Source organism: Rhipicephalus sanguineus, chromosome 8, assembly GCF_013339695.2.
Source record: "Rhipicephalus sanguineus isolate Rsan-2018 chromosome 8, BIME_Rsan_1.4, whole genome shotgun sequence".
In the NCBI taxonomy this organism is placed as follows: Eukaryota; Metazoa; Arthropoda; class Arachnida; order Ixodida; family Ixodidae; genus Rhipicephalus; species Rhipicephalus sanguineus.
The window spans coordinates 14,045,027-14,072,938 of record NC_051183.1 but is presented as its reverse complement, the minus strand read 5'-3'; the positions used below and the strand labels follow the sequence as shown (position 1 = coordinate 14,072,938).

General features: G+C 43.8%; 1 protein-coding gene across 2 annotated transcripts; it reads left to right on the top strand.

Annotated features, from left to right (window-relative positions):
* The first annotated feature begins 37 nt into the window (after positions 1–37).
* LOC119401420 (venom metalloproteinase antarease-like TtrivMP_A) lies at positions 38–26,235 on the top strand. 2 transcript variants are annotated; one of them, XM_037668205.2, is made up of 14 exons: positions 38–231; positions 322–488; positions 2,823–2,915; positions 6,274–6,430; positions 7,107–7,166; positions 9,095–9,246; positions 11,326–11,397; positions 12,005–12,129; positions 12,575–12,624; positions 18,260–18,368; positions 18,463–18,600; positions 20,701–20,869; positions 22,832–22,942; positions 25,986–26,235. In XM_037668205.2, the coding sequence occupies exons 1-14, from the start codon at positions 42–44 to the stop codon at positions 26,031–26,033; spliced, it is 1,641 nt and encodes a 546-aa protein (XP_037524133.1). In that variant the 5' UTR covers positions 38–41; the 3' UTR covers positions 26,034–26,235. The 2 variants fall into 2 exon arrangements, with proteins under 2 accessions (XP_037524133.1, XP_037524134.1); XM_037668206.2 differs by lacking the exon at positions 7,107–7,166.
* Positions 26,236–27,912: the final 1,677 nt, after the last annotated feature.

Sequence of the window (27,912 nt, the reverse complement as noted above, 5' to 3'; positions counted from 1 at the left end):
AATTGTACCAAAGTACACAAGGTTGTCGCCCAAGTAGCGATATGTCGGGGAACTTTTATCTGCCTGAGCTGACACTTGTATACAGCAGTTTTCTAATGACACCTCACAGATATCAGAAACGAAATGCCGGTATACGTTTATTGGGCACAGATTCAGTGAATACAGAGTGGATTGCACGCGATATGATAGCACTTGCCTTGTTTATATGCATCCCGCTGTGTTCCTCCGCACGTAAGTCTTTATTAAGTGTAAAAATACATTTGTATCACATTGCTGCAGCGTAAACTTGTGTGATGATTTAAATGTGGAATTCGCGTGCAGGAACAGAATATTTCGTGTACCCCGCAATCGTAGAGCCACGGTCGACTGCAAGCAATCTTGTTCTTCGTATAAATGAAGACATCACTCTGAACCTCGAAAAAAGTGACGTACTGGCAGAGCATCTGCTATTCGTCACTGCCACCCGAGAAAGACATGAAGTCGAAACAGTAAGTACACAAAATATCAATTGTTTTCAACATTTATGTCAGAGAAACTGCTTTAGCAGCAAGCTTAATCGTGCATGAGTGAGTATTATTATGTGAAAAAATTGCCTTAAGGTCTACTATCGTCGCGGAGGAACACAAGTCCGTGGTTGGTAGCCAGCCAATTGAATCCCCCAAAAAAATCAAGAAAAAAAGTTAAAAGCAAGCGGGTTAACCCAGTGGTGCCGAGTTTGCTACTCTAAGGAAAGGTTATCTAGTCACAAGGAAACCGATTTATGAGAATGAAACATTTAGACTAGCCACATCTTGCTCGAGTGCGTACAACAGCTACTCTCAATGTGCTATATTCAACAGGTTTAGAGCGCATACACAGCAGCCCTTTCGGCACCAATACCCGCTGCACTCGAATGTCTGTATTCTCACATATATACAGTTCGGCCTCGAAGGTCATGCGTGCTTGCTCACGATACAACACAAAATGGGTATTGCCATAGTTGTCTTTCAACGCGGTAATGCCTGCAACAACAGGCTATCTTCGGAACAGCGTTGGCGGGGTGCAACGCGTGAAGTTGGCAGCGTAACGATAGCTTTCAAAATAAAAGAAAGATGCCTTTTAGTTGCCCTAAATTATGGCATAGAAATTGAAGGAAAGAGAGATTCATGAAAGTGAACTGAAAGCTAAAACAATGAGCGAAAGAGCAGAAATAGTACTGAACGCATTTTCTGTGATATATAGTTGCTAGCACAATATAGTTACTATCGCGAAAGGCAAAACGCGTGGGACAAGGCAGAACGGAAAGGCACTGCAGGACAACCGCACAAATCAAGAAGCAAAAGTGTAGAGATATTTCCCTGTTGATGAAGCGGTGAAGCTTGGCAGGTCAAGTAACATATTTTCAGAATTGCAGTAATGTCACTTAGTAACAAAGCCAGGACCATCACAAGACACAAAGACAGCACATGGTTACACATTGTTAGTTCCACTCAGACGTCAGTAATATGACGATTGAGACGTCATATCATCAAATAGAAAGATTTAGGCTCAGTGGACGCTAAATGCAGAAATTCTAAGCTATTTAGAGCAGTTATTTTGAAAGTAACGCTTTCTTTGTGAACCCTCCTGAAATGTCTTGTGAAGGTCTTGACAAATATATCAGCCTATATAGCAGCATATATGCAGTCAATTGACTTACGTGTATAAGGTCATCTTTATGAAGCCTACAGGTGCGCTTGTGATTGCCTTTGTTTTCTACTGACTGTAACAAATGACTATAAATCCACCAGTATAGAATAAAGAGCGCCATTTTTACCTAACTAGTTCTTCGCGCGTCTGTTTGAGCAATTACTGTATGAAGTAGGACAACCCTGGAAATCGTGTAGTTTGCAATCACATAGGTTACGTGTGGAGAGGTTTCCTATTGATCATTAATTTTATGGGCCGGCACATATGTTCCTTTCCTAGAAAATCTGTGCAGAATACGAACACTTACGCATGCATTAGGTTGAAGCCAAGTGCCGCTAAGCTTCTTTGATAGGACAAATCGTTAATCGCAATCGTTAATCGAATGAAACTTTACGTATGATGTATACCTGCCCTTGCATACTATTTCTTTCAACGCGTCAATGCACGTTTGCAACTTGTCAATGCTCTTATCACTTGCCACCGCACTTGTGCTTTGGCCGAAGTGACTCAAACATTTAAATATGTAGGTTATGTGCCACATAGGACTGACGTATAATGCCAGCTAAAGGTAAACCTTTTTCGTGTTCTAAAATACTGTAAGCTGTCGTTCTAGCAAAGCTTTCCTCTGCTGTCGGTATGGTGCGCTATGTGTATCCTCAATATGCGTTGCCAGACCCCTAATGAATATTATTTCCATTCTTACTCCGAAGCGGGTGTATTCATCACGACTGCAGCCATATCATCCGGAAGGAATAGCCTATTTCGGGTCCTTTATCATACGACCTAGAGTGTAACGACTTAAGAGCGTGGATAAAAGTCATCCACCTAAATGACGCTCATAACCTCTACTAATGTTATTTAAGTTGCAAACTCTGGGCCATCCTGTCACGCTTAAAAATGATTCTTCTTTGTAGCAATGCTTAGCGTCACTTGCTGGTAGCAAAACGCCGCGAACACCAGAAGCTTGGAGTCACGCAAAAGGCAAAATGTGCCCACTTGAGCAGCTGAATGCTGAGAAAACGTTGTGCACAGCTTTATATATCGCTGATGCATAGGTCATTTAAATTTTATATTTGCGTGTTCGTACGTGCCTCTACAAGATTCTTTTCATGACGAAGTCTGTCTCTTAAATACTGATCGGTTAATTCCGGCAGGTCGACACGTCCTCAATACAAGACAAGCTGTACCATGACCTCAATGAGCAATCATCTCTTATGGTAAATCAAACTGATGGAACCCTTCACGTTGTAAGTTGTTCCATGTGAATCTATCATGTTTTCAGAATAAAGCTGTGCAAGACACATTTGCTGCATAGACGCAATTCATGCATTATAATTGCAGGAAACATTATCACTCGTGGGTTTTTTTATGACATCATAGATTGTGCTCGTTATCAAACTTTATTTGTTCCTCTTGGAATGAGTATCGAACAGTCAGCCTCTACGACGGTGCCCGTAACGATAACACACAATGTTTGAATGCTTTAAAATTTCACCTAGAGCTAATAATTCCATTCTGAGTGAAGCACGGGTACGCTTTGCCATTGCACTACATAGATTACACGTCATGTCTGAAGCTGTTTTTCAATATTTTTTAGCGACAGACATTTCAGAAGCCCAGATTTCACCAAATATTATTTCGTATCAGCATCCTTCAGCCACTCAGCCATGTTTTGAAATGACCGTAAACTATTTAACATCTTCTACACAGTTTGTATAGAAACACTACAAATCACTCCAATTATCATCTTTGTATGAAGACAGTAGCACCACGCGAACAAGTCATGGATTTATAAACCAATTGCATGCATCAGAAAATTTTCGGACTCATCATCGCGAATATGGACGAAAGCAGAATAGAGCTCATGATGCCAGCTAGATGAAAACCGTCTTATTTCATTGCTCACTATTCATATCCCCAGGATCAGAGCAATTATAAAGGGGAGTGGCACAAAATATGGGATATAACAAATTAACAAAATGCACTAATATAGCAAACGCAACACAACGTAACATACAAAACTTTTCTTTTATGCAATGTTAGCTTTAGTGTAGTAAAAAAGAAACGGCATAGTGCAAAAAACATTTGTTGTTATACGATGTTAACTACAATTTTACAAAAAAGTGCGGTATATTGTTTGCAATATGAACACGAAAACGGTTCTAATTTACACATGTGCGAGGATGAAAAGACTGAGTAAACTGCTTCGTGTTACACAGATGTCTTCCAGCTTTATGACAAGGATCCACACGGTGTGATTCACTATGTGGTCTTCTAATGAACTGCGTGTGTAGTGTAGGATATTAAACCTACGAAAAAGCGCTGGACATGGAATCCTGCCTCGAAGAGACAGCAAAGGTGCCCTAAGATTAAGTGGGCTTAATGACTGTAATGCACGCAGTATTACTATGAATAAATAAGATAAAACAAACGGGGCTATTACGGAGCAGTTTTTGAGGCAATTATTAGGTACCTTTGTCATGACCCTACACAGAGGTAGCAAATTCTGCTTTGGGATGTATTGGAGATTTATATAGCAACTCTCTTTATTTCATAACGTGCACAAAAAAGTTGCAGCGCAATTAGTCTAACATACATTTAGAGTTGTTAATAGCATATTCTGTGTGAATTGACCAGGACAGACTTGTCTGCAGGCTATGTAGATGTCTGTGTACTTGTAAGAATTGACTGATTCTAAAATAAAAATGCTACGCCTGTGCGGAAAGCGCAGCACAGTCACACCGAAAGCTGGAAGAGCGGCATTTCTAGAGCCCATTATAAGCTATATTGGGGCCAGGCCTGTAGACGGGGGGGGGGGGGGGAGGGGGGCTAGGGGTCCCGCCCCCCCTCCGAAATTTTTGTGAAGTAGGTGTTGTTACCAAAAATAAATAATAAAAACATGTGTAGTTCTAAAAAAAGTCAAGGTTTTCAGCAAGTGCCCCCCCCCCCCCCCCCCGAAAAAAATTCCTGGCTACGGGCCTGATTGTGGCTACTAATACAAGTACACTAGCAACGTACCCACTACGCCACAAATCACAATTTTTTTGAAGTTGGGAAGCAACCACCACGACATTATTCGTCATTCTGCGGAGAAGCGAGGTACCATTTGTAAGGTATTATGTGCACTTTGTTGATGCGACGGTTGATGACAATGAAGAATTATAATTATGGCAGAGACCTTTGTAATGGGTTGGAAGAATTCATCAGCCCACTAGTTGCGCAGTTCGCATTGTTTGACGCCTGGTTACAGAATTTGCGTTGTGTGATGCCTGGCTGTTGTTTTACTCTTCTACCACACTACATTACATACGTTAATGTGGTTCATCCTGATATGAAGCCTGTATAGGGTCTTTTTCCTAACGCAATTTCAAGCACCGGCATAGCTCTGAGGTAGAATACTGGGCTCCCACGCAGAGGGCCCATGTTCGAAACTCATTTCATCCTGGATATTTTTCTTTTCTTTTTTTTTTATTTCGAGCGATAGTGGTTACGGACACCGGCGGCGGTGGCGGCGGACCACTACGGCGCCAAAAACGGCCCTTGTTGTGATCTCATAACTGCTTTCGCTGTAAAAAACGCCGCTTCGGTTGCAGGTCGCTCGCTGGGGAGAAACACGGGGTGCACTTAGGACTTTACATTTGTGAATATTTAGTACCATTCACAAGCCCCGCCACGGTGGTCTAGTGGTTATGGCGCTCGACTGCTGACGCGACTGGTCGCGGGATCGTATCCCGGCCGCGGCGGCTGCATTTTCGATGGAAGTGAAAATGTTTGAGGCCCGTGTACTTAGATTAAGGTGCACGTTAAAGAACCCCAGTTGTTCGAAATTTCCGAAGCCCTCCACTACGGCATCTCTCATAATCACATGGTGGTTTTGGGACGTTCAACCCCAGATATTATTATTAGTAGTAGTACCATTCACAAATTGACGTTGTTACGATAGGTACCCCAGTTAGATGCATTGCGTTAAGATCAATTTGTAACTTGCGAACATCGATTTCATCGGTTCTTTCTCCAGAGATAACACAATAGCCTGTGAACAAGTGCCCGTTAAAGGATAATGCAACCAGAAGTTCGTTAATGAATACAAACAGGAAAAAGAAGAGGGCCCTTAAGCAAACCTAGGTGTACCCTAAATGTACATAACTGATGGAAGTACAATAACAATCAGTTGAAACACACTGAATGAGTGTTTGTTAAAAAACACTTTGTTCACGTGAGGAGGTAAAAATTCAAATTTAGTTCGTGTAACTTGTACAACAGGAAGTGTGTGACAAGCCTTGTCAAACACTTTGAGGAAATCTCAGAAGCTGTTTACTTACAACACAGTATTTTAAGCGATTTTTATCTAGTGAAATGCCGATTCTTTAGACATGATCATTTAAAAGAATTTTACAGCGATCAGCGAGTGTTTTAAAGAATTTTTGTGTCTCTTTGTGTGTTCTTTGAGGAGTCTTACGCCTCAGAGTAATTTATACTTTGCTTCAGTACAGTACCCTTTTTTCTGAACGATTGAAAGATATTGAGCTCTTCTGTCGTCGACTGATCTGAGCTGCAGCAATATAATTATTTTAACTTTGTCATCTTTTCGTGCGTTTCACGCAGGAAGGCGTTGTCAACAGCAAGCTAAGAATCAAGCCAATACCTGAAGGGCAGCGTTCACTGCAAGGCCACGTGCTTCATAGCTTATATGAAGTAAAAGAAATAAAAGAAGAGTTGGTAAAAATGGGAGCATATTCGAGGTATTATCCCGAAACAAAAGGTAAAGCTTCAACAGACGAACCGGCTATATTACCGGTTATTAGTGAAATGTCTTTACTTGTCTTACCGGAGATGCTTAATGCAAAATACAACCAAGCTTTCTGCCGTACTGCTTTAATGAGATTATGCAAAAAAGGTCGTTAGTTCAATTCAACTTTATTCAGCCTCTGTCAGATTTTTGGTGTATGATAAAGCCTACACAAGGCTTGACTAAATCAGTATAGAAATTTCGAGGCCCACTGATTCGGTTATCATATAGAGAGCTGCAGTAGTGCAAATGAAGAATAAAACTAACTTTAGTGCACACATTGCTGCCGACAAGATCTCAACTTCCCGATTTCTTTAAGTTGACCTTCAAATAATGTAGAGCCAAAAACCATAACATCTTCGCAGGCTCGCGTGAAAGCGTTTTCAAAGTGTAGCCTCTTTGAGGCACTCTTGAATAGTGTGATAAAAAAAGAAAATGTGTATGTCGTTATGGATAGAAAACGGTGGTAATACTTCGGCAAGCGTAATGCAAATAAAAATTGGAAATGCGTACATTAGTCGTTTTAAAAGTGTTCCTTTTTTTCATTTACCGAACATGCTCTATTCAAGTCAAGTTTTAAATGTACTGACTGTTTCAGCTGCCCAATGTTTGCTTTTGAGTTTGTATATTTTGTCACATTTTTTTTCAGCACGACGCCATCAAGTAGCAAGTGGGAAAATTCAAGTGATCTCTCCTGGAAGTCATCATCGTTAGTTTCATATCTGCTGCGCGGTTTTGTAGAAATATAAAGTTTGCCACATATCACCGCCCATATGCAAGAAGGCAGAAGTTCAGGGGAGGGTGGAAGCTTCAAGATATGAGAAATTTGTGAACGCGGGGTGTCGCTGGAGCCGACGTTTCGACAAGAGGAATTCTCTTCTCCAGCCTTGAAGAAGATAAGTCCGCCTGTCGAAATGTGGGCCCAAGCGACACCCCGTGTTCACAAATTTTCTCTCTTCAAAGTCATATGCAATAGTTAATCATGCTACTTTTGACAATATTTGCCACTGACAAGTTTCAGGTGCATGCCAAGGTTCACAGTCTGTAGAGCTAGATGGTCTAACGTCGCTATAACCAGATTCAGCGCGAAAAAGTCTTCGGTTGTTGTATTCCTTTTTGTGTCCGCGTTAATTTGTCCCACCTAAACCTAGTTATAATCATGCCAGTATTGAAGGCTATGCATGGTTTCGCGTGCAAGCCAGAAGCAGTTTTCAAGGGCTCAAGCTGCGATATTCGCCCTATTATAGCATCCAACAAAACAAGAACGCAACAAAACCACTTATCCATTGTGCTAGAGGATAATCAATTAGTAAGCAGGACCAAATGAATCCAACAGACAATTAAGCCAAGGAAAGCAGAAGGGACATTATTTGTTGCCTTTAACTGTATCGCAGTAATTACAACTGAAAGTGAAATAAATAAAGTCGACGAAAAATCACCCTTTCCGTTGGTAGGATCCCGGCCCACAATATTCGAAGGTTGTGTGTGCGGATCCCACCGACGGAAAGGATCATTTCTTGTCCACTTTAATTTATTTCAATTTACGTCGGAATTAGCACACAACACCTAAAGACAATAGATAATTTCCTGTATGCTTTCCTTGGCCTGATTGTCTGTAGCATTCATTTGGTTGTGTTTAACAAAGGAACAAGCCCCCTCGAAGAAATTCTCTTTCTTTCATTAATTAGTAATCATTAAACATTTTCACATACTGAGCATACTTAAGTCGAATAATTGTATTTATTAGGGCTATATATCTAAGGTTCAATGTTCTAAACCACGAAAACATGCACATCGTAAAGTTCAAGGAAATTATTGCGCTTTCCAACAAATAACGTCTTTATTTCCGAAAAATGGCCCTATTTTATGACAAAACAGCGCTTATTTCTTGTTCGTGGTGCATAAAAATACAAAACCATTACTGCTTTCCGCCGTTTTGAATATCCTACACTCATTCTTCTATATGGTGCTGGCGGTAAACTAGATGCAATGGGAAAAAATCAGGTAACATCGTTCGCTCAAAGTAGATATATACTAGTGGCTCCACCTGATGACGTTCCGGTGGGAGTAGAATGGTGCCAAGTCTTCACATTGCTTCTAGCAGTGTGAAGAATTGGCACCTGCGGGACGAAGACAATAACGTCGTGATCGCTTATTAAGAGCGCCATTGAGCAATCCGGCGAAAAGTCGAAGGACGCACCTGACCAAACTTCTTGGCCTGTTACTGGCTCTCCTCTACGAATGAGTTGCCAGCGATGGCCAGAGATGAGAGGCTGCGAATGGGTGACGAGCGAATGCGTGGCCAGCGGGTAGGAATACAGGCTGGTGACTCACTTTCACTGTACATACTAACGCCGGCACCACATGCTCGAGCTCACTTTATATCTTTTGTGTGCTGGAGGTCCCATGACACTGCCTCTCAGGCCGAATGAGGCACATGTGGCATAGGTTCCCCTCATAGTGCTGAGAACACTGGAAGCAAGTTAACGCGGGATATGTCTTAAGCACACGGATTTAGATATACAGAGTGATGTCGATACTATTTGTATGGGCCACGACGTGGACGTATAAGAGTCTCAACGCACTTAATGTGTCTGAAGCAGGTCAGCTACAGGTTCTGTTTCTCACTCCCTTTAGTCCCACGGGCTACCACGACGACTGCGACGACTACCAGAAGACTGATGTTAGAATTCGTGGTTGAAGTTCACATAATATCCGATGAAGAGCACTGCCAACATTTCAGTTCAAGAATGGAATTGATCATTTACATGGGAATCATGATAAACGCGGTAAGATTTAGACCTTTCCTTTCTGACGCTCCGAATGTCTTGCATTCTTATAACTGTTGCGTTGAATTTCACGTATATGTTACGTATGGTTAAGAATGACAACGGCAAATACAACTGAAAAACTTGCATTTATTTACTCCTCTTCGTGTGCTTGTGCGTTCATCTTCGTGTGCTCCTCTTCGTGTGCTCCTGCTTATTACCACCACATTCCTGCTTATCACAACCACATATCATTTATTCAACGGTAATAGATGGTCAACATGCGCCATCCTGATCACAAACATGAGTTTCATGTCCTGAAACCGTACAGCGCGTCAGGAGTGACACGACAGGTATAGTATAGAGATGCAAGTTACCTTTGACCAACTGGGTTTCTTAAACGTGCAACCAAAGCACTGTATATGGGCGATTTTCGTATTATCACGTTGTTACGATAGTGAAGCATTTAGCGGCAGAGGCGCAAACTGAAGACTTAACTTCTCAGTGGGCGAACTTGTGCGTAAAAAAGCAAGTAACACTCACAGTACTATAGTAGTTGCGAGCACAGTAATCGATTACCGGGAAATATATCTGTGATTCTAACGCGCTGGCTTTTTTAGATGAGCAGTGGTAGATTCCAGCATAATCGCTGGTGTTCGCGCACATTTGAGGTTTGACTCCAGCACTCGTGTTGTCCGACCAATCTGATTAGAAAGTTCGATCACACTCGAGAAGGTTCCGAGATTTCGAAAGCAACTGGGTGCGGCTTGCGCCGACCGAAAACACGGGTAATTCAGCCGGTCAAACTCGTTCACGCAGGAAAAAAGAATTGCGCTGCCGCTGGTCGATAATAAACTATTGTCGGAATTATGCCACAACAGCTGAAAATCGAAGCTGCCTCGTTGTGCTGAGCCGCAAAACTCCACAACCACCGATCCACCGGGGCGGGTTTATTCGGCACTTTCCATGCCAACCGACGTGTGTATTCTTACTCTTTGTATGGTTGTAGGCTGTGTGCTTCCTGGAAAACTGCACTTATGATTACCACGCAACTATTGCCAATCGCAGATGACATAAGTGACCAAGTAACATTCCTATTCTTAAACAGGTGTCGACACGAAATTCGAACTTCGCTCAACCGAGTCGAGCACAGCGCCACTGCTCGATTGAAAATAACGCCGCGCTTCTCTGGAATTCCTGCAGTTTATCCGACATATTCAATGCTAATTTATGCAAAGGGCGGAGGCGCCATTGGCTTTCTCTAGTCAAGGTGTGACATTGTGTGGAGGGAAGTTCTAGAATATGAGGGGTAACTTTGGTTCTGTGTTGCTTAATGTTTTTCTGGTGGGGAGTACTTCAGCAACACCATAGATGTACCAGTCTGGGCAGAGCAGACGGCCGTCCACCCAAATTACCTAAAGATGGTGGGTGGGGCGGGGAAGGGGGAGGGGGGTGCCAACTCTGCCCCATACCTTTGCTCAATCGGATCTGTCCCGTCATTGCTTATAGTGCAAGGTTATGGCCATGCAGGTTTTTGGCGATAATGGCGGCCGACGACCGCTGATGTTCTATTCCAAGAGCTGTTGGTTATTCGCCTTTTTACCCCCGGAAAGCCGAGGACCAAAGACAGGCCGTTGTGGGAAGCACGTCATGGCTTCGTTTTCTTTTTTGTATCCACTGCGAAGCTGGTTTTCTTTCGAACTCGACCAACGGAGGGGGCGGGGGGGGGGTGAGACTTCGCCCCCCGTAAAGGAGAACCCTGCGCACGCCTGTGGTCCCAACAACAGCAATTGTGGCAATTGTGTTCCAGTAGCAAGCCAGGAGATGAACCGGACTAGCATCTCCGGGGTAATCATTAAAAAAATTTTATCTCTGAGTCCGGTGCCTTGTTCTCGCTTCACCAGAGCAGTCTGTATAATACTACATTAAATGCTTTCCAAACTATTGAGAGAATTGTATTTGTAATATTTAGACGAGGTGACACGAGACACAGTACATTAGTATGTGTCCAGGATATCTCTCAGCACTGTTTAAATGTTTATCTTTCAGTCTTTTTTTTCTCCTTGTCATGTTAACAGTTTCCGAGTGTATTTCTTGCAGATGCGTCTAAGATACCTTGAGATGACAGCACCTATCATTAAATTCAAGCTTGTTGGTGTAACAATGAGTAAGGTAAGCGAAATTCAACACTTAAACGTCTTTTAATGGTACTTCGGTAAAAACCGTTAGTCTTTCGCCTAATTACAATGACTCATTTTAGGCACAAAGTATTTTTATGATGAATCTGTACTCTTTACATGTCCATCTGCATAAATGTGCATATGCAGATCTGCAGATTCTTCATAAATCTGCATTATCTGTATATGCACAAAAATTCTCAACATTATTCATATATACATAACCTAAACTTGAAATACATGGTGTAGCACCATAAAGGTCGTGTCCATAGTATTTTTATCTTTCCACACCGATTCGCATATAAACCAATCGTTGCACTGCAGCGCTTTTTTACTCTGACGAAAGCAAGGCTCATGGCCAAAACTTCAGTACTTTATTAAAGACTCCCTTCACGTATTTCTATGCGTGCCTGTGAATGCGCGCGTCTGCGTGTATGTGAGTGTCATCAGCGTGAAAGAAAATAAAGCTGCAAGAGGCAGGTGCACATCTTTTTGACACTGTATTGACTTGCGTTCTAACACGTTTTGGCTTGACATGAGTGTGACAATGTTTTCTCAGTGTGCACAAGTAGAATGTCTAAAACACGTGTCCTCAATGGCAGGATGACACATTCGCCAGCGTCATTCTAGGCACCTTGGAGGCGTACGAGACGCTCGACAACTTGGAAAAATATTACGTACAGGGAAATATTCCAGAAAACCCCGACGTAGTGTACCTTATGACAGGGTGAGTAGTGGCAGAAAACATTTTACCACATACGTTTCTTTAATTAGACATGCGCCGCATTATCATAATTCTACAAGCATAATCCCAACTTGTGTGTGCCAGTAAGTGTCCGCATGCTGAGTACAGCAAAGACGACTAAGTGAATAATGACACCAGCAGTATATTCCTACTTTTCACACTAAAAAGATCGCGTGCTTTCATAAGCCTAAACACTTGCACAGATTCCCACGAACCTAGACTGATTCGTTCTTCGCACTGACCACCAGCGAGTATGAGCGAGTGCGAATCTGAGTAAGTGTGCAGGTGACTATGCATCACGGTACCCATAGCACATTCGCCGAACAATCTTTTGTATCAATGACGTTTTTTTTCCATACATTGCCTAACAAATACATTTGCTATAATGAGTTTCTCGCTTCTGTGTGACTTCCATCATTCGTTGCAGCCGAGACATCTCCTCCACTAAGGGCGGAACTCTCGAAAGGGGGGTAGCTGGTAAGAGCCGTTTTCTCTGCCTGTCTACATCGTGCGTCAGAGAATATTGAACGGTGAATATTTTGAACAGTTCTAACTTGCGCATATCGCACAATTAGTCTTGTATCGAATCAAATGGAAGCGACAGAGGAGGTGACCATTTCCTCAGCCGCGGCCACCACCTCGGCTGAAACTGTAATCAGTGGCTCAAAGACGTGACTACGCTAACGGCCACATTTCGCCGCAGGCGTTGCGTATACTTGCACATACAACACAGACACGAGAGATGTACAGTGTTTGTCCGAAAAGTAATGTCAATAATTATATATATTATATTATATAATGTGATGTGACTGTATGCCGCAGCGGGCCAGGGCCGGTTAGGACTAGTGGATGGCGATGTTCGCTTATTCACGCACGGTCGCTGCGTAGTCTGTGACCATCTGAACAGTAAGGACAGGCTTTTCCATGAAACTCATTTTCATTTTGCGTGCAAGCCGTTGTACTGCACTCGTTGGAACAAAGACGAAAGGATTGGCACCATTTTAACACGAAAGTGTTTTATGCCGGGGTCCACCAAGACTTTCATGACGTATTTCCGTCACGAATGTACATGAGAAAAATGAATGCCATCAGATGGCAAAGAAAAAAAAAACTATAAGAAAAACTTCCGTTGACGGGAATAGAACCCATCAGCTCTCGGTCCGCGACGATGGCTGGCGGGCGTTTAGCCCACTGAGCTCCCGCCAAACACATTACGGAGGCGACATGAACGCGCCTTTTATCTTTCACACTTGCCTCTCACAGTGCTCTTGCATGGATGGATGCTATGAGCGTCTCCTTTATAACGGGGCGGTGACATCTGTGCCACCAGGCTCGAAAAAAAAAAAAAAAACGCGCCGTTGCAACGACCGTCCCATTCGGCGCGTTTCCAATACAAGTTTAACTTCGTCAGCGCTTTAACACACCGTGAGGTGGCGGTTTTTGCGCAAGCCTTGCTCATAGCATCCATCCATATCGACAAATAGCTCTCCGACGCTCACCTGGCTGTCGCACCGCGTTCCCTGCTCGCCCTGGGAGAAGTAACGACCAGGCTAAAGGGAAGACGCGACGCGCCTAGCATTTCTCTTCGCATTTCACGACGCTTTGTAGGAGTGCATATCGAGCATTAGTGTTTATTGTGTGCTTGTTGATGGCATCTTTGCGCGGGATTCACCATTTGCGGAGTCCGTGCAAAGTAGAGTTCTCGCGTGTGACTGCAGCGCCAGAACGCACAGCCTAGCGGATAAAGAAAGCAACGTTGAGACGGCCCAGGGACAAAATCAAACGCGATGCGCGTCTCTCCGCCTCTGCATGAGTGTGTAGACTGTGGGCGGGCCAGAAGGGGGGACGCATGCGAGCGTCGAGCGTCTGTTTTCTGCCTGCCCCTAGCGGCCAAATCAGCCAACTTGAGATGGCCCACAGCGAGCAACGCAGCTCCCTCTGGTCAGTGCACTGACCAGAGGGAGCTGCGTTGCACGCACTGGCCTGTCTCAAGTTCGCTGACATTGGCCGTTAGGGGCATGCAGAAAACAGACGTGCGCACGCGTCCCCCGTGTAGCCCGGGCACAATCCGCCCACTCATGCAGGAAGGGAGAGGCGCGCATCGCGTTCTATTTTTACCGACCCCGTCTCATTATTGCTTTTTTTATCCGCTAAGCTTTGCGTTCTGGCGCTGCAGTCGCACTGGAAATCTTTACTGTACGGTGCCTATATGTTAAGAACTTCAGCTACCGCAAGGGTTAAATCATTATCATGGGCGCTTGTCGTCGGTACGGTCATGTGCCACTAGGCGTCAACGTGAGTGCGATGCGTCCACAGCAAGCGGTGCTATATCTGCAAAACAACAGTAGACATTGTACAAGCTCTCATATATCAATGCACTATAAACAATAAACTACTGCTGTGACGACACATTTCACTTTCGTGTTATATCGATTCCTATGGCGGAGGGATCAACCAACCATCTTTTTTAGGGGCGAAGCTCCTTAAAGCGGCACCCGTTCGTCCCCGTCGTAGTGCGTAACCAGTCTTAACGCTAGTACCAGATCTTGACCTCCAAGGTGGTGCCGGTGGGAGATTTCTCCTGTGCGTTGTTGAACAATAAAAAATTCGCAGCGTGCGCGTTAACTAAAAGCCGAATTCTTCTGTCTCTCATTCCCCATTAGCAGCCATTGGCAGGTTCCAGTAGGAAACGTTAGTAGAAGTAGAAGTGTAAGTGTTAGCTAAAAGCCGACTTCTTCTGTCTCTCATTCCCATTAGCAGCCATTGTTTACCTCCAAGATAGTGCCTGGTGAGATTTCTCCTGTGAGTGATTAAACAATAAAAATTTTGTTCAAAACGCCGTTGATTGATGAAATAAACCAACGAAAGACGCCAGATGTTTTCTAAAAGCAAAACGAAAAGACGCCAGATGTTTCTAAAGCAAAACGAAAAGACGCCAGCTGCTTAACGAAAGACGCCAGATGTTTCTCCTCTCCTACGCCCCCCCCCCCCTAATCATGCCTCGCGGCGCAGCGGCGCCGACGCAGGCAGCGTCGCGAGGCAGCGTCGCGGCAGCGTCTTGATTGAAAAAACCGACCGCTCGCGCTGCACAACCGTTCACTGACCACCCCGTATATATAGGCACTGGATTTTGACCTCCAAGGTAGTGCGTGTGTGCGTGATTAAACAATGAAACTTCACAGCGTACATGTAAAATTAAAGTGAGCTGCAAGTCGTCATAACTCTCATCGAACCTTTAGTATAAACGCGCCCGATCTCACGTCGGTGATGATGTACTGAGCAGAATTCACGGAAGATTCACGGTTTACCGATGAACCTCCGCAGCTTCGCCCACTCATCATCATTCACTCCGTGGATATGCTGTGATTTTTTTTTGTTTGAAAGTCTGTGCAAGTCCACAGTGTAAGCATTTTCTATCATAAAGACAGCCTATAGTGATGATGGTTTGTCTGAATGTGAAACATCCCACGAAAAGACGTCATTTTGGGACAGTTTCCAAAGTCAAACGGTCTTTCACCAACGCTTTAAAATACAATCTGGAGGAGGCCTACAGTTACACCATCAACGCCGGAAAATCCTGCTGGAAGCGACGTATCGATGCAAGAGAAGCCTATTTCGCATCCTTTTAATATGTTGTAACGATCTGACCAATAATTTTTTTTTTCGCTCGACTCACTGACATTACTTTTCGGACATCCCCTGTATTTGTTATGGGCTCCCGCCCACTCGGCAATTCCGTGTAACAAAGCAGTGGACGAAGTGGCTCGAGCACAGACCGACCTAGCCTATGGTGCCCAGGACGTAAGATGGGAGCGGAAAGATCGGTTAACGAACGAGCTACAGAGAAATTACACGCCAATGGACAAGCGGGTATAGTTCCCACCACACAAAATACTGAATAAGCGACAAACGGTCACGTGGCGACAACTTCAAACAGGAACATTCCCGGTCCGGTGATCTGGAACCCATGATACCCAGAACTTTATTCATGTGCATGCTAATGTTGCGATGATAGAGATACCCCAGACCAGTGGTTCTCAGCCATGAATGTTTCGGGACCCCTTGTGGACCGGCGGGAGTGACGAGGGACCCCTTGATGGAGAAAAAAGGGGAGGGGTAATGAATTATCACAACATGAAGCGGGCAATCGGTGTCTTTTATTTCTCCCTGGCAAAGAATGGTCAAATAATGTGCCACGCCAATTCGATCTCAACAGCTAGTGTATAAGTTGCGTGGTCTGCAACCACATTCAACCTGTTTCTCTGTACGTTTGCTCTTCAAATATGCAAGCCTAGAAAAATTATGCTCGCGTGCATATGTCGTAGAAAACGGCAACAAAAGTTTTACAGCCATCTTATTGAGAAGGGGAAAGATAAGTAAGCTCCGCCGCAGTGCGAAAATGTTATGCAGAGAAGCATACCAAAAATTGGGAAGGGGCCGCTCTCACCGGACATAGTATGCCTCCAAAAAACGTAATTTTTTCGAAGAAGAGTTTCACGGACCCCCAATATTGGCTTCGCGGATCCCCTGAAATCCACAGACCCCCATTTGAGAAGCAGTGTCCTAGACAATTTATCCTGGGAATGTACGCGAACTCTCCACTGGGACACAGCCTCTGAATGAGCGTTGTTTGAGGCCTAGCTGCTCAGCTCGGCCCCCGAAGATCAGCTTTAGGCCGCTCAGCGAAATTAAGACGCCGCGACAGCGCAAGGACTATTGACAGACGCCTAGGTGTGGTATAGCCCACTCTAATAACTTGCCGGACACAACATAAAGTTCCTTCTCTCTCTCAGTCGCACAATAATCAGTTGAAGGCTGAAGTTTAAGGGAAGATGAAGGCTTGAAGAGATCAAAAATTCTTCAACACGTGATGTCGCTGGAGCCATGTTTCGACAAGCGTTCTTTCCTTCGCGGCTGCATTGTGTTCAAGGCTGCCTTCAAGTTTGCAGCCTTGAAGAAGACAAGACCGCTTGTCGAAAACGCCCGTGTTCAAGAATTGTAGGGGCGAAGTCCTCTAGGGTCTCGGCGTGTCGGCGCGCATCGTGCATCGCGTCTGCTGTCGCGGCGTGCATCGTCGTTGCTGTCGGGACGGTCCATTTGCTTGAGCACAAGAGAGGGCGCCACCACCTCAGCACTCGCCGTGTGGCGAGAGAGAGCGAACGGGCCGCGTTGACTAAAAATACGCTCTTTCTGCGATCAACGCTCTACTACCAGCTCGCAAGGAACGAGAACGCGCCCTCGCCCGCGAGAGACAACGCGACGCAGCGAGTTTCTTGATTGAAAAAACCGACCGTTCACCAGCCACCCCGTACATATAGGCACTGGATCTTGACCTGCAATGTAGTGCCGGTGGAAGATTTCTCTTGTGCGTAGTTGAACAATAAAGATTCGCAGCGTGCACGTTAACTAAAAGGGGACTTCGGGTCTCTGTGTCTAATCTTTCTGCTGTCTCTCATTGCCCATTAGCAGTGATTTTGCTGTAGGAAACATCGAAGCACACTGCATGCTTCGCCCCTCCACAGGTTTCACGTTAGTGTAGCTGAAACACCCTACCCTACATGTCTCGCCCCTCCCCAATTTTTTTTTCAATAATCGCTAAAAGTCACACATAATGGAGGGGCACGCACCCTCTATGGCGAATCAGCACTGCTTCCATTGACCTCATTTTCCTTTCAATATAATTAAGATCTACAATATGTAAATTTAATTTATATGCTGAAAAACATTTTGTTCGCATGCAACTTTCTCTCGTCCTGCTAAATGTTCAAGGAATGTCACGGAATAGTTATGATGTTTCGACAAATAACGTGTTTTTACGAGCTCCTTTATGGAAAAAATGGTTTCGCTGACATTCCTCGAAGAAGCGTTGATCACTGTCTTCCTATGAGCGATTAATTACTTCAGTTCTAATACATATTGGGCTTAAATTAATGGATTGTCCCATCACCATCCCGTCTCTTTCCTTGTGGGATCTTGTCCTAATTTCTCGTGGAAATGTCTTGCCCTGTGTTCTTTCCGTACTTCTCGATTTACGCACTGTTCAAAACGGGTAACTTCGAGCTTTGCATTTTGAGCATTCATTGGATACATGAGTCTACTATCTCCATTTCAGGGCTCGCCAATGTCGCTGGAGTCTGTACAGTCCGCAGAGTGGCTCTTGGCGAAGATGTCGCTCTATCCTATGAAGGAGTTTATGCAATGGCCCACGAGATTGCCCATCTGTAAGTCACGAGTTGCTGTTCTTAAAGGCTACGTTATTGGAGCCTCCACCCAGCAAAGTACAAACGACGCAAGTTCCCAAATCTCGCGACGCAGGCTTGGAGCACGACACGATCCCATGGTGTCCGATGACTGCGCATGGAAATATGGTTACCTCTTGAGTTACGAAGAAGGCGGCACCAACAAGTATCGGCTCTCCCGCTGCAGCGAGGCTAGCATAAGGGCCAACTTAGCGTAAGATTGAAAACATTTTCAATTTATTCAAGGATTAGTGCCTTTACACTCCTGTATGTTCACTTTCTGCTGTAAATTATTGTCCTGTATTTTGATACCATCAAAGGAAACTGGACAGCTTCACAGCGGTTTAGATAGTTTACTTAAATCACTTTTACGAGGCTTATTCGTCTATTTTTCTCAGGTGCACGAGTGTCATGATCTTATAACACAGCAAGTGATGATGTCGAAAAAACACATCGTGCCATCTTCGTACTCTCTCAGGCTCGTTAGGACATGCGCTATGATGCGGCATTGGGTGTGCAGCGTATTGGAGTATAGAAAGCGATGAAGGTGCTGAACATGGCATTCCCTTTGAATGGTGCATAAAATAAAACTGAAAGCTTTGCCCACGCGAGGAAACCTTTTCGGCAGCCTCGGCGAAGCTTCATAGAGCAGCTCTTAAAGTTCTTAATTCTGCTCCGAGCTTGAGTCTTGTCCGCGACGGTGCACATCTTGAAAATGAAATATTCACGCAACACTTCGGCATGCGACCGTCAGTAATCAGTGTGAATCAGAAAGACTGAAACAGCCATTCCATAGCAACTACTACTGCAATATTCCCAGACTGCATTTTTTGTGAGCCTAATATTTGTTTTGGTTTTGCGTACCGAAATTTCTGAGCCTAAGATTAAGATAAATGTGAGCATAATTGGGCGTGTCCATTTCGTGAAACTCTGGACTCGCTGATGGAACACTCAGCAGACGTTGCAGAGGACCAATTCTAATTTAGCCATGACCAAGAGGCTCGCTAGATAGCCCTAAATAACTCCAGAGCTCACCACTATAAAGCCAGATGATACGTGCAGCAACAATGCGTCCTGTACTCGTACTCATTCTCTGTGGTATTCGCACACTACACGGCTTGGAACATCAGTACATGGATCTCGGATCGCCAATTACTTAATTAGTTTGCAAGTGCACTAGTTTACATTACTGTGGTCTGCTCCTCTGAACTTCGCGCTCTATATCTGTATATTTGTGATATCACTGCATCTCTATATTTGTGATTTCAGACTGATTATATACCTGCCATAATTTTCCTTGCTGTTTTATATAAATCACATGATGTCATGTAACGGAGGTTCTAACTCAGTATCTGACAGCGGGGCTTCTTTATTTAAGGAGAACTTTTCGGCCTAGTTGTTATTGATCTATGGCATTTTGCGGCTGGTGAAAACAACACACACAAGAAAGACACGGACACTATGACATGGGTGGCCGGCCATGTCGTCGTGTTCGTGTCTTTCTTGTGTGTGTTGTTTCCACTAGCTGCAAAATGTCATACAGCAAGGGGCTCCTTTATACATCGCCTCTAACTCCTACTTCTATGCGGCTATGGAAGTTTCTATGAACAAGAATGAAGTGTCTCAGACGGGCTAGCGCGCGGTTCGATAGGTCGACCTATCTTTGTCGAATACGCTGTGTCATTCCTAGCGTGTCTGTTTTAAAGCGGGTTAGTTGCCGACGTCATGCCCAGGGGTGTCGCTGTCGATACTTGTCATAAGGAAAAGAAACAGGAAAGAAGCTCAAAGGAGTTTCTTTGTTACCATGTGGCAAGTACCGACAGAAACACCCCGGGACATGACGTAAACAGCTACCCCCATTTAAGGTAACACGTTGTAGGAGACGGCCGCTTCTCCTCAGTCGCAGCCTGCAGTTCTGCAAGGGCAGCCATTGCTGCCATGGCCAGAGCGTCCAGCAAAGTCCAGCCGGGCAACGACCACGACACGTGCACCTCTCACCACACGCGAACTTCAACGTCTTCTAATGTCTCTCCTCTACGGCATCCCTCTGGCGGCCAAGCCACTCATATTGAGTAACGACAAGGCGGCTTTTACAAGGACAGGTCCATCTACTCAAGCGTCTGAACCATGCTTTTCTGAACAACGGAAATGTCTACGGCTCCTACCTGTATATGAAGTTTCTGCTTCTACACGAACATAGATGAAGTGGCTGACGGTGTCCCATTCGTGCGTCAATTTTCGCTTGAGATTATGTAAGAATGGCAGTGTTCACTGGAAAATCATGAAAGTACAGATTTTTTATGATTACATGCAGGCGCCTCCCATATACTTGCATACTGCAGATGACAAGAGTGTATATATCATACGTGCGTAACTCCGGTGTCATGCCGGGGCAGAAGGTTTCTTCAGCTCGATATTGCGAATTGATCTACAGAAGGTATTTGAGAAGGAACAGAATCCAAACCAAGGCCTACGCAGCAATGGTGAGAGACCTTGACTACACGAATCGAGGAAGTATGAGAAACTGTTAAAGCTTACCAAAGTACTTCAGTAATTTTTTTTGTTTTTCAGGCTTAAAAGCCTTTGTATACTACTTCCATGCTTGTTATTTTTGCATGTTTCCTCCCCTTTTCTTTCCCATTCTAGTACTACCAATGCGCTGTGGGTAAAATGAGTGAAGGAATAAATAAATAATTAAATAAATAGTTAAATAAATCAGAAAATAACAGTATCAAGAAGTGAAGGTTTCTTTTTTGACTTACCATTTCTATATACGGTTCTTGTTTCAAGGTGAAACTGTCATCACCATCAGCTTAAATTCATGACAGGATGAAGGCCTCTTTCAGTCAATCTCCACGTGCTTACACCTCCCTTATATGCGGTGGCACCAACTTAGGACTGGGAATTTCGTTACGATGTCACGCTACTTTTACTTCTCTGCACCTACATATGGGCTATCTATGCACAAAATGATGCCAAAATAGTACAATTAATGTTACGAATAGCAGGCATATTGCATTCCTTTCGCAATCGTACGGATGGTTGAGGCTCGTCCATGCCATCACTGGCGCTGCAACTGTATACTGTTCGGTTTGCCACGTCAACATATCAGATTCAGATAGGCCGAGCCCGCTACGCTCGGCCCGCACGACACAGCCCGCGCGCGTTCTGCCACGTCACTTGACGAACAGAGTTTACAATAGTGTAACAAATTAAATGCTGGAGGAATCGCTAACTCAAGGAATTTGCTTTAGGACATAAACACCTGTTCCCAGCTACAGAAGCTCCTAATTGCGCAAGCGTGCTCGCGGTCTTGGACAGCATATTGGTAATGTGTGCTTTCTGGTGATTATATTATAGATATATGTATTATTAGTGATCATGCACCTATTGCGTATACAGAAGTTCGGAAGTAACACTGGTGCCTCGCAACACCAAGCGAGAGTTTTCATTATGTAGAGTGATTAGTGCCGGTCAACAAAGCATATGTGAATAAGATAACAGCACCTTTATAATCTTCTCCATACTGAGAATATCGTAGTGCACTATAATGAAAACTGAAGAACTAAGTCACCTACGTTCATTCAGAAAATACATCAGCTTCGAAGCGATTGCATTTTATGCGTATTTGATGTCTTCTAAAATGATTGAACAATGTTCCAGGAACGATACTGAATCGTCAATAAATGTAAAAATAATTTGACCTGCATTTCCACATTACTCTTATACAGCGTGACAAAAAGACACCCTGGGAAGAGTTGAGTTAAGCTACAAGAGAACGCAAAAATGATTAACATGTGCAGTCACCGTCGAAGTTTCCCCGCCATGGTAGCATGTGTCGTGACAGCGTCCACTCCTACCCAGTTAGGTTATCTTTTACCGATAAATACGAGCTGCAACGTACGCTTAAGAAATCCATTACTAAAATGCAAGCATTAAACAGATCTGTAGTGCCACGAAAGCGCAAACAGGATAATATACAATAACATCCGCGACATCACATTGACGAAAAAAGCTGAGGTTGTCGAGTAATTAATAATGTTCAAACATTAACCATTATTTTTCACTTATGTTATCAGGCTAAACTGCCTTAATATTTCTATAAATTAACGCCATTTCAAAATGTACGACATTTTGAAACGCGCTCTGCTGGCCAACCTCTGGCCTACCCAAACAGAAAGGGAAAAATCTGCAATATCCGACACTTAACGATGTTGCTGTTGTTGTTGTTGTTGTTGTTGTTGTTGTTGTTGTTGTTGTTGTTGTTGTTGTTGTGTTTTTTGTTTTTTTTTCGTCAGAGATGCTTTAGACGCCTAAAGGCTGTATTGAATATCTTCGTATTCTTACTTTGCCGACTGTTCTTTGTTGCGACTTATGAATATGGAAGATCGCAGTTTCATGACTCACACCTGCGTAATCGTTTCTTACATGCTTTACGCTCCCAGCCCACAGATTTAGCTGAAGTATGCAAGATGAAATGTTGCTATGACAGATATTATAGAACATGGTGCCGAACAGTCGATGTTTTGGATGGGATGACATGCGTAGGAGAACGCGTAAGTAACATTTATATTTCAATGAAATATTTGTGCCGCAACAGAGACAAGCAAGAAAAAAATAAGAGAAGACAAATATTTTATTAAGCTATGCAGCAACTCGCCCAACGTCACACTCTGCTAAAACATTTATATTGTTTGATCTCGTAGCCTCAAGCGTCAAGATTATGCAATTGAAATTGGATAGCGCAACTTTCCTAAGAGAGGCACATGCAAGATTCACACACAGCCGATCGCTCTGCTGTGTGTCAATCTTTTCTGTACATCTCGTCGAATTGCTCTGATATCGACCTTCAGTTATGCTATAGGAACACCCCTCAGCCTTGACAAGATTATGATGATTTCAATTCAGGCAATTCAGGCAGATCTCCTATGGAAACCACCATGCGACTTCGCAGATTCTGGCATCATTTCAGCTATATTGGTAATCAGAAATTTCATAATGTCAAGAGTATTGCCAAAGTTCACAGCAACAGGAAGGAATATTGTCTCTACCTGATATACAGTTGAAACCCGCAATAACGAAATCGGCGGGGAAAGCGCAAAATTTCGCTCGTGCGGGAATTTCGTTGGCGCGAGAATGCGGCAGAAAATACATGGAATTTACAAAAAAAACACATTTCATTTCCAAAAGTCAGTAAGTTTGCTTTGCCGGGCCTTACCACGCAACAATTTCATGCCTCTGGATCGAATATCTCGTTTGACACGGCACAAAGTTTGCCCCATGCACTGGTCAGTGACGGCGGCACTGCGCTGTCACCAGTACCGTCATCAAGTGCGCCTACATGCGAACCTTCTTCTGGCTCCGCTGGATCAGCGCGGATCAGCGCAGAATCGTGGACAGCGAGCTGCACGCAACACCGAATTCTTCGGCGATGTCCATTTTTCTCCTGCCATTTTCCACCTCACTGACGATTGCAGCCTTATCTTCCAGCGTGATGAACTTCCGCTTTTTCGTTGGAGGCGGCATCTTCGCAGGCAGCGAGATCGGACGAAGCAATCGCAACACACAGTTCAAGTTGCACCAAGCGACTAAGCAAACGCTCCACAAATGGCTCCACACACGCGACCATGTGCGCGCAAAGCCGACAAAGCTAAGCACAGAGTCAAGCCAACCAACGAAACTCCATGAGGAATGTGGATTTGGCTACGTAGTCCGCGATAACGAGCAGGTGTTTCGGCAAGTCCCCATCATCATCATTGTCGCCAGCTTCTTTTTTTTGTAAACAATGATGGCGGCTGCTGCTCAAGTGCGCTGTAGCGATAGTTTCGCACAATTTAAGTGTAGCATGGATGCATTTCAGCAGTTTTAGAATGTAGTTAATGTTGCGAGAGTAGATTATTTGCGCACTGGTGCTTCAAAAATTTCGTTAATGAGGGACTGCAATATGAATATCTTTCGTAGTCTCCAGTTACGAAATGCATTGACTCCTTTGGGCGTTCGCCGGTGCTCCGAAAATATTTCGTTGCGGTGAGAATTTCGTTCCCTCGGGACTTCGTTATCGCGGGTTTCGACTGTATACACATCATATGGTGGCCTTATTTACGTTAAAGCAGCTTGCATTTCTAGCATGTGCGCTGATAAGGACACGAACACTGCGCTAAAGCACATGTGGAGTAAACAGAGCGGGGAAACAACCACTGATTCCGAACGAACCCTTATTCGAGCGTCCACAAGTGGTATAGCTAACGTATGGGTGGCCATACGAAGACATTTTACACATGACCATACATGCACAGACATTTGGCCTGCAGCGGCGCGGCCACGGCACCCCACCCATGCGGTCATAAACAACTCTACGACACGTACTGCAGATGCAGGCGCATGAGCAATGTCGAACCACTAACTCCCTCTTGTTGCTTCCTTCTCTGCTGATTTCATTTACTGATACTTTTACTGATACTGCCAAACCGATTCGTAATAACCTCTCGCATACTGCAGTATTCTTAAGGATGTTTAATAATAATATCTGAGGTTTTACGCAACAAAACCACGATATGATTATGAGGGACGCTTTAGTGGAGGGCTCCGCAAAGTGTGACCATGTGGTGTTCTTTAACCTGCACTGACCTTTAATCTCAACCACATGTCTTTGCACTATATATAAGTGTGTGTTTCCAACAATAAGATTTCCAGTCGATAGTCTGCGCTTGTCTCGTGTTTTTTCTTCGTTTCTTGTCCCTGTTTATTTGCGCAATATGCCCTTCACAATCGCATAGTACACGGGCTCTAGCATTTCGCCTCCATCGAAATGCGACCGCCGCGGCCAGGATCGAACCCGCGACCTTGCAGTCAGCAGCCAAGCATTATAACCGCTACATCACCGCGGCAGACTGTTAATGATGTTTAGTTGAGCGGTCATGTTTATTAGGAAACAAAGTAAGTGCATTTGGAAAAGCTTGACAGTTAGTTGAATGAACACGTTAATTATAAAAATAAAGAAATCTGCACAGGTGCAAACAAATGGCTAGCCCAGAAAATTAATTCCAATTTTGCTTTAATTTCATGACGGCTGAAAAGTGAAATATGTGGAAGACAACATTAGTTTGGGAAACAAAAGAAACATGGCAATGATAAATGCCAGCCCCTCGTCCTTCATGTATTTGTATAGAAAGTATGTTCATACGATTTCACAACAAGTTAATGAACAAAGAACAGTGGGGCTTATCACCTTTAACGGGAGTAGCTCTTAAACCATTAATTTTGAAATCTATAGATATTAAATACATCATTATTAAAATCCTACCGTTGAAGAGTTACTTCACAAGGTTGCGGTGCTATTACTGAAAGCGAAATAAATTACTTTTAATGTACGAAAAATTCCGAAATTCAAATTGGCACTCGTTCGCTTCCAAATACTACCGCTGAGAATATTCATGGTTTTCATTTATTGAAAAACCTAAATAGTTATTTGTTCCATAAAGCGCATAGTGTTGCATAGTGTATATGTTATTATTTCTTCGCTTTCTGTTCAGATGAACAGGCTTAGCGCGCACATAACGATTTTCGCAACTTGTATCAGCTATCTTTCTGCCTTTTCAGACATGCAGAAGAGGAGTTTGTGCAAACCACACCAGGGCAGAAAAATAATTTTTAAAAAAGAGAGGACCAAGAGCCTTCAAGGGCAAATTAAAAACACGTTATTCCCACAACTTACTCCTGAGATCATTGGTATATTAGCCAAATACTTTCCTGGATTTGGTCATTAAAATTACAGATACGCGCCGCGCACTCAATGCACAACTAAATAAAATATCGGTGGATAGCAATTTCAAGCCTTTCGCTTTTTGGTTACTTTGTGCTGTGAAAATATATAAACAGTTGAGAGCTTCAGCACCAAATTATTCTACTTTAAGAAACAAACCCTCTTCTGTACGGGTTTCTGTGGCATATCATGCACAACACCCCACTTTCGATCTTTATTCTACTAAAACGCACAGATAACTCATCTTTATCCTTTTCGTTCTGCATGACGTGAATAAACACTGAAAAATCTGAACGCAACCTTCCCGTGCCGTCTGTCTGAACATTTTAAGACGAACGACAGAACTGAAACGAGGTCTCGTTCAGTTATTCCATGCAATTTTATTCAGGTGACTCGCCTGCGTTGAGCGCTCTTTATCTTTCGAATGTGAAAGCTCTGCGGATATGAAGGCACACAAAGAAGTGCGCCAAGAAAGAAATAGCCTCACGTTCACTCCCAGCCATCGCGTCAAGAATATGCATCGCTAGCGTGGAACTACAATTCAACTACAATCTCTTTAACCAAAGCATCTTTACGATACTTTTACGATACGATATATTTTAGCTGGAATTACGGCGACATCTGTCCCAAGACTTACCCCTCAACTGGTTTTTGTTAGTGAACGTGGGGGGTATTTGTTTAAATTATTAGGCCGCAAAGGAGTCGCATAATGTTATTTTTCAACATGAATACTTGGGATGTATTACTTGAATGGGTGAACTTGATGAAGTGCAATTACTGAAGGAATAACACGTCAAACGTTTGCACCCAATATTTCTTCAATGGGCACCTATTAGTGCAGCAATATAATATCTATATAATATCAGGACAATCGCCCAACACATGGTTATGCCATAAACGGCGTTGGTTAGCGAGGTAATAATAGTATTAATAAGCAACACAGACACTAAATAACACATGGCTATGTGTTGTCCGGTTCATGCGTTGCTTACTAACATAACATCCACGAAGAACAATATACTACCCACGCGAAGAAATGTCTCTACTTGAAAATATAAGGCACAAGACGTCTTGATAACGCCTAACGAGGCCTTGCAACCGGACAACACACAAAGCGCAACAGATAGTTCTTTATCAGACCTGAAGTACATAGCGTAAGATAGAGCTGAAAAAAAAATTTTTTTTAATTCAAGCAGCCTTCAAGGAATGCTACTAAAAGCTAACCAAACGGGACGAACAGAAACTAGATTGAAGACAAGCGTGTCAAATCTGTTTCATGGAAACCCGGAAGATGTAGGAAACGCCGTGAAAGAAACAAATTGGCATCCACTCCTTTACAACCCAAAGCGTTTCTTGGCGGCCGCGTTTCTTGGCTGGGTTCGCTAAAGCGCGCACCCAGCTGGTATCGCTGCAGTGACACTCGACACGCACGTCACTATGCCGCACAAAACACCCCGCAGCTGCGGCCTAGGAGAAGGGAATCCACGCAGCAAACTTTGCAGCATCCCTCCATAACAACCTAGCCTTTCGTGTGATTATCTCATAAGAATATGCTTAGGAATCACCTACAACGTCTTTAGCACGACGTTGCAGAGGAAGTCCGCACTGAGTTAAATAACGAAGTAGTAGATGATGCAGAACATTATGATTTTGTAAGATCCGAAACAGACGCTGAGTGTACCGCTCGAAAAGGAAGGCAGCGCAGAATGGTATTGCAAAAGAGAGCAATGTTTGGAGTTTCAAATGCTGCAAAAGAAAATTATG